Source organism: Argentina anserina, chromosome 2, assembly GCF_933775445.1.
Source record: "Argentina anserina chromosome 2, drPotAnse1.1, whole genome shotgun sequence".
NCBI classification, from domain to species: Eukaryota; Viridiplantae; Streptophyta; class Magnoliopsida; order Rosales; family Rosaceae; genus Argentina; species Argentina anserina.
The window spans coordinates 24,118,162-24,125,644 of NC_065873.1; the positions used below are offsets into that span (position 1 = coordinate 24,118,162).

General features: G+C 39.3%; 1 protein-coding gene and 1 long non-coding RNA gene across 2 annotated transcripts; one reads left to right on the forward strand and one right to left on the reverse strand.

The window, feature by feature from the left end:
- Positions 1–1,004: 1,004 nt before the first annotated feature.
- Positions 1,005–4,000, reverse strand: LOC126784224 (G-type lectin S-receptor-like serine/threonine-protein kinase SD1-1). The gene is made up of 8 exons (XM_050509706.1): positions 3,970–4,000; positions 3,101–3,829; positions 2,865–2,969; positions 2,462–2,604; positions 2,147–2,360; positions 1,818–2,055; positions 1,456–1,606; positions 1,005–1,364 (listed from the first exon to the last, which is right to left on the reverse strand). Exons 1-8 carry the CDS (start codon positions 3,998–4,000, stop codon positions 1,056–1,058), a joined length of 1,920 nt encoding a protein of 639 aa, XP_050365663.1. The 3' UTR covers positions 1,005–1,055.
- A 122-nt stretch (positions 4,001–4,122) lies between these two features.
- Positions 4,123–4,914, forward strand: LOC126782405 (uncharacterized). The gene is made up of 2 exons (XR_007670759.1): positions 4,123–4,281; positions 4,593–4,914. It is a non-coding gene; the product is annotated as an uncharacterized LOC126782405 (long non-coding RNA).
- Positions 4,915–7,483: the final 2,569 nt, after the last annotated feature.

Genomic DNA, 7,483 nt, shown 5'->3' on the forward strand with positions numbered 1-7,483 from the left:
GTACAATAACATGGATGGATTATTATTCTACGTGGTTTTTACATTGAGTTTGTTAAAACGTTTTCTGTCTTGGGACGTGTTTTATGTCTCCGACGTGTTTTTCTGTCTTTGGATGTGTTTTCTGTCTTCGGACCTGTCTTCGGACGTGTTGGCATATCGGAACCTAGCCTTGGCCGGGTGACAGTTACAATTCAATTAGAGCTCTAGTCTGTCTGCCGGTGTACTGCATTAGGGGTAACAGATGTATTACCTGGTTATGAGTACCCATATTTTTTGATATTGGTAACATATGGGTTGCTCAATGTCTGACGGCGTACTATATGAGGGGTAACATATGAGTACCCGTATTATAAATGTAATTTGGGTAAACAGATGAGTTGCCCAATGTCTCATGAGCACTTATATTTTCAGATATTATTGAACATCCAGATGGGACGTCCTGTGACTTATGAGTGCATTTATAATTAAATGTTTTTAGTATTTTCTCTTGTATACTATGTGTTATACTGTTAGTTTACTCATACGAGCTGTAAAGCTTACCGAGTTTGTGTTTACAATCCCAGTGCACCTATTCGATGGTGTAGGAGATAGTTCTGCAGGTGCGGATTAGCAAAATTAGAGGGCTTTCTCTGAAGATTGTCGAAGATTTCTTTCTGCTGTTCGTGGTGAGGATTGAGTGAATTTTACATTTCCATTGGTTGTGTATTATTCAAGTCAACTGAGTAATGATGTAGACTCAATTTCGATGTACTGTTATGATAAGATAATTTCAATATATTTGAGATTGTTTTAGAATTTTCATTGATTCGAAATCGAATTTTTATCATTTGAATTTCGGGGTTATGACACTAACATCAAACTACTAATCCTCATACCCAAGAGGAGAGACTGACATGTCTCATTGGATCCAATGAAAGGCGAATTGAGTAGTTAACTTGACAAAAATAAGTAACAATTACTGAGACAAGATCTTACCTCAATAATTACAGCTTTATAATGAACTCTACAGTGGCAACAATAAATATTAATTGCAAACACTGGTGAATTCTAATTTTCTACCTGCCACATTCTACAGAAATGGTCACTTCATTTTGAGAGTTATCTCTTCGCCTACTGGAAGATGAATCCGCATCAGGGGAGCTAGAATGACAGAAAAATGCCGGTTCTTTAGGAAGAGGTAGAGCAGACGACTGATTGCTTAGCAGAGAAACAACATCCAACATGCTTGGTCGATCAATGGCTCTATCTTGAACGCACAGAAGACCTATCTCTATGCATCTGATAACTTCACTGCTCGAACAAGAAGCACGCAGTGTTGAATCCATCAACTCCATGCTGCTCCCTTGTTTCCACAAATGCCAAGCCTATAGTAGTTAATCAAATATCAGCTACGTACAGATATGCACATATGTAAAAAAAAGTCACTGGATCAGTTCAAGGTTGCTTGGTGCTTACTTTACTGATTAGGTTCAGGGTGTGATCAGCCTCAACGAATGCAATGTTCTTCTCACCACTTATAATCTCTAATAAGATCACCCCAAAGCTAAAGACATCGGATTTTTCAGAAAAGAGGCCGAATGTTGCATACTCAGGAGACATGTAACCACTGGCAGTCAGAGGATAATGCATTACAAAGTGAACAGATAAAGTAATGCTCTGATTATTATATATAATTTTACAGAGCTGGGAAGTCATTAATTAATTCAGTTAATCTGATATCAGCAATTTAATCAGTAAATGTGGAGCAAATTTCTTAATAAGAAATGAGTATATATGTTAATCTCGAAAAAAGTACATTTTTCTCTAAAGATACTTACAATGTACCAACAACCCGGTTTGTTTTCCCTCTTATGTCATTGTCTCCGAAAATCCTTGCCATGCCAAAATCAGAAATTTTGGGGTTCAACTCACTATCCAGGAGGATATTGCTAGTCTTTAAATCACGGTGAATGATTCTTAATCTCGAGTATTTGTGAAGATATAGAAGACCTTGTGCAATCCCTTCAATTATGACAACACGCCTTCTCCAATCCAAAAGTAACTGTTTGGTTGAGTCTGCTGTCAACAAAGATAACAAACCTTACAACAGAGTCATCAAACTAAGAAAAAGAACATAGCTAATAGCTTAAAAGATTATTGGACAAACCAAAAATGAAGAGATCTAGACTTTTGTTGGGCAAGCACTCGTAAATCAGTATGCTTTCTTCTGCTTCAATGCAGCATCCCAGAAGCTTAACTAAATTTCTGTGTTGAAGCTTACAAATCACTGAGACTTCGTTTTTGAACTCCGTCAACCCTTGCCTGGAAATCTTGGACAGCCTTTTAACTGCAATTTCATGCCCTTCAACAAGCAACTTACCCTGTTTAACCCAGTAGAACATACAAATTAGCAGAAGATTAAGAAGATTAGCATTGCCAAAATTAAAAAATCACAGATGTAACGCAGGGTATCGATGCTTGCCTTATAGACAGGCCCATATCCACCTTCTCCAAGTTTATTAGACTCTGCAAAGTAATTGGTTGCCTTCTTTATGGTGGCAAAACTATAAAGGGGCAATTCTTGATCCTTGTGCACGCCTAATCCTGTGTTATTCACGCCCCTGACTTCATTGTGAAAATTTGGCGATGCATGGAATAAGCTAACTTGATTAAGCTGAGTTTCTCGTTGTGATGTTTAAATTAAGTAAACAGCAAATTGAAAAATCAGGGGAAAGATATTATTGAGAAATTCTATTATTCTCATATTACTCATGGTAATAATTATAATGAATGCGCTATTTCCACACAATACCACTCCCCCAATTGTCTTTCTAATACAATTACATTTACAAGTGTAGTCAAGCTAATGACCTACAAATACTAACCTTTAAGTCGCTTTCTCCAGCAATAGTAGCAGGTGAAGGAAATTGGAATAAGAACCCCGAGAGAAGTCATCACCACAGCTAACCCAAGTTTCCACTTCTTAGCATCTAGACAGACAAGGGCCATCATTTATATGTAAGTTGAAGACATCTCTTGTTGTGTTGAACATAAGTTAACCTTATGTTAAGAAAAGCATTCCATACACATAGTTATATCAGTTGGGTTAATATGGACTCACCACTTGGAGCACCACCTCGGATGTGAACAAGACCTTCACCCTTCTCTATGTTCTTCGATAAATCTTGTTTACTCCCAAAGTAAAATCGACATCCTGGTTTACCATCCAGAACTGAAGCAAATGCAGTACAAGAACAATTGTTCTTGCACAGAGTTTCACAATCAGTAATCACCATATCAAAGGAGCCAGTAGTATTAGATGCAGATGGCAGCAAACCATTGATCTGAGAAAATTCAGCACCATCTTCACAGTCAAAAGGTGTTGAATTAATGCACGTCCGAGCATTAACACCGGTTGAATCTACACACAAAGCATGGCTCACGGACGAGATCTTCGAATCCACCATAAAGTACTGGTCCAGGTTTCCAGTGTAATTCATGACAAACCACACAAGGTCGTAATTTTTACTAGCTGTAAAAGTGTAGAATACTTCGTTTGCATTAGACTGGAAGCTAAAATTGTACGCATTGGCAGTTGAATTTTCAAATATAAAACGGATGCCATTTCCATCCCAGAAACCGATATCAATTTTCTCGTCATTACGTCCTCGCGAAACTGAAAGCTTCCTGGTATCGTTGCTATTGATCCATAAGGAAAAAATGCCACGAGCTGGGTTTTGTGGGTTTGCCCAAGAAACAATATTACTAGTGTTTTGGCCAAACAACCCAAGTTTCATCCCAGGAAGATACGTATCACACAGTACATCAAAACTTTGCCATATAGTATTACCTGTAACTGCTTCCTGTTAGCGTGAGTCATGTATATAGTTTAAGAATGTAAATTAAATTGTTATTACTTTCCTAGTCTAGATGTGTAGTACATGTAGGGTTAGGGTTTGTACGTATTGTATCTCTATATATAGCCTCCACTGTGAGATGAATAAGATATCAGAAAATTCATTCTCTAAAACCTCGTTATATTTGACTTGGTATCAGAGCAAAGATCCAAAAGGACTTTGTCTCTTTGTTTTTCCGCTGCACTTTTTCGTTGAAGTTTTCCCAACGATCCTTTCTATTCTCCGATCGAAGTTTTTCCGATCATTGTTTCTCGCTCCCGGGTTACTGTTCACGGAGTTGGTTTGTTTCCAGCCGTGCCCAAACCGAAATCCAGCCGTGCCCAGCCCAGAAATCACCGTCGTGCCCAGAAGATGCCGCCGTGCTCAAGATCGATAGGTATGATAGGTATGGCCTTAAATATTTCTAACTTTGTTGGTGGTGATACATGGATTATTGATTCAGGTGCTTCAGATCATATGACTTATGACAAATCTTTTTTTGCTGAGTTATCATCTCCACCAGTACCATATGTTACTAATGCTAATGGTGAGGCCTTCCCTGTGTTAGGAAAGGGGTCAGTTCGTGTCACTTCCACTATTGTCCTACAAAATGTGCTATATGTACCTGCTTTATCCCATCATTTGATATCTGTCCCACAGTTGAATGTTGAATCCAAATGTTCTGTGACCTTTTTTCCCATGTATGTGATTTTTCAGGATCTTCTCACTGGGGAGTTACTAGGTCGGGGGTACTTGAGGGGCAGGCTGTTTCGTCTGGACCAGACATACGCAGGGGATAAACCAGGAGCACAGCCACGAACCGCTTTAATGTCAACTTCTGACAGGCTAAGTGAAGTTTGGTTATGGCACCGACGCTTAGGGCATCCATCTTTTAGTGTTATGAAAAAATCCATGCCTTCTTTGTTTATTGGTGTGGATGAGTCAGTCTTACATTGTGAAACATGTGTTTTTGGCAAGAGTCATCGCTCAACCTATCTGCCTAGTATTTCAAATAAAAGTGTCGTTCCTTTTGAATTAATTCATTCTGATGTTTGGGGACCTTCAAAAGAACCCACAGTGTCTGGTATGCGATATTATGTGTCCTTTATTGATGATTGTACACGTCTTACTTGGGTTGTTCTTCTTAAAACTAAGGATGAGGTTTTTCCGGCTTTTGAAGCCTTCCTTTCCGAAGTTCAAACACAGTACAATGCCAAAATTAAAGTTTTTCGCTCTGATAATGGGGGGGAGTATGTCAACCGTGTCTTTCAGTCTTTCTTCAAAACACATGGGATTATCCACCAGAAAACGTGTCCTTATACACCTGAACAGAATGGGGTATCCGAAAGGAAAAATCGACATTTACTTGATATGGCTCGTTGTATTCTCTTTAGTGCCCATTGTCCTAAGGATCTATGGGGTGATGCTATCATCGCATCTACCCATCTCATTAATCGTCTTCCCTCTAGTGTCCTCCAAGGAAAAGTACCATTTGAGGTCTTAGCTTCTTATGTCTCTTTGTCTTCCTTTTATAATCTCCCTGCTCGTGTATTTGGTTGTGTTGCATTTGTCCATATCCCAAAGAGTCAAAGGTCAAGTAAGTTGGATGCCCGAGCGCTGAAATGTGTGTTTGTTGGCTATGGGGGACATCAGAAAGGATACAAGTGCTATCACCCCCCCTACTGGGAAGTATTATGTCACTATGGATGTTACTTTCTTTGAGGACATGAGCTATTATACCTCTTCTGATACTGCTCTTCAGGGGGAGCATTCATATTTTGAAGAGCTGTATCATGGAGAGGGGGAGACAGGTCATTCAGCTGAGGTTACTGATGCACCAGTTTCACATGCACCAGCCACTCCAGAGGTTCAGGGACCGGAAGATGACAGACATGCACCACCAGATGATTCTGGTGTGATTGCTTCAGAGATTCTGGTACCAGAAGCTGAAAGTGTTCCTGCCCCTCCTGCTTCACCTGCTGTTACTAGTACCCCTGACTCATGTCTCCCTGGTATAGAAGATCTTCCATCTGAGGTTAGTAATTCCATTGGGGGTAATACTAGTGATGTTAATAGTAGGCAATATGTGTTACCAAACAGGTCTACTAGGGGTAAACCAGCAAAAAAGTATGAACCTACCCTCCAAGCCAAAGCTAAGTATCCTGTGGCAAATTTTGTGTCTACCCAAAGGTTGTCTAAGTCATATGAATCATTTGTGAATCAAATATCTGCTGTGTCAGTACCTAACAAAGTGCAGGATGCGTTGGGAGATCCTAAGTGGATGAAAGCAATGGATGAGGAGATGGAAGCATTACAGAAGAACAATACTTGGGAGCTTGTATCCCCACCACCTGGAAAGAAGGCAGTAGGATGTCGTTGGGTGTTTACAGTGAAGCATAACCCAGATGGGTCAGTGAGTCGGTATAAAGCACGCTTGGTGGCTAAGGGATTCACTCAGACATATGGCATTGATTATGATGAGACATTTGCACCAGTTGCAAAGATGAATACTATCCGGGTATTGCTCTCTCTTGCTGCTAACTTAAACTGGCCTCTTAAACAGTTTGATGTCAAGAATGCTTTTCTTCATGGAGAACTTATGGAGGAAGTGTATATGGATCTTCCCCCTGGATATAAAACTACTCCTTCAGGTACCTTTGTGTGCAGTTTGAGAAAATCTTTGTATGGTCTCAAACAATCACCTCGTGCTTGGTTTGGAAGATTTTCTCAGTTCATGAGAAAGATTGGTTATAAGCAGAGTAACTCAGACCACACGTTATTTCTCCGACACCAACAAGGGAAGGTAACAGCTCTGATCATATATGTTGATGATATGGTTGTTACTGGTAATGATACTGTTGAGATGGATAGCTTGCAAAACCAGTTAGCCACAGAGTTTGAGATGAAGGACCTAGGTGCACTCAAGTACTTCTTGGGCATTGAGGTAGCCAGGGGGAGTGAAGGCATCTATCTGTGTCAGAGGAAGTATATACTTGACCTATTAGCAGAGACAGGTATGTTGGATTGTACTCCAATTGACACTCCTATTGAGCAAAATCACCGATTAGCAGAGTATCCTGACCAGGTACCTACCGACAAGCCTCGTTATCAGAGGTTAGTTGGACGTCTGATTTATTTGACACACACCAGACCTGATGTTGCATATGCAGTAAGTGTGGTGAGCCAGTTCATGCATAATCCCAGTGTGGATCACATGGATGCTGTTGTGAGGATTATGAGATACTTGAAGTCCGCTCCTGGGAGAGGAGTAATGTTTTCTAAACACAACAATGTCCTTGACGTTTGTGGTTTTACAGATGCAGACTGGGCTGGAAATATTACAGATAGAAGGTCTACATCAGGATATTTTACCTTTGAGTGGGATTTTATTTTATTTGTTTATTCAATATGACCCCTACATCTAATTCTCATTATCAACTACATTTAATTTTAAGTATAAGTTTTTATTAATACAATTAATTTAAAATTTAATGATTAATACATTTAACTTTATTTTTGATGATTAATAGAATTTTTTGTTAATTAGTACCATTAATTTTAATTTTAATTGATTAGTATAATTAATTTTACTTTTAATTTTATATGAT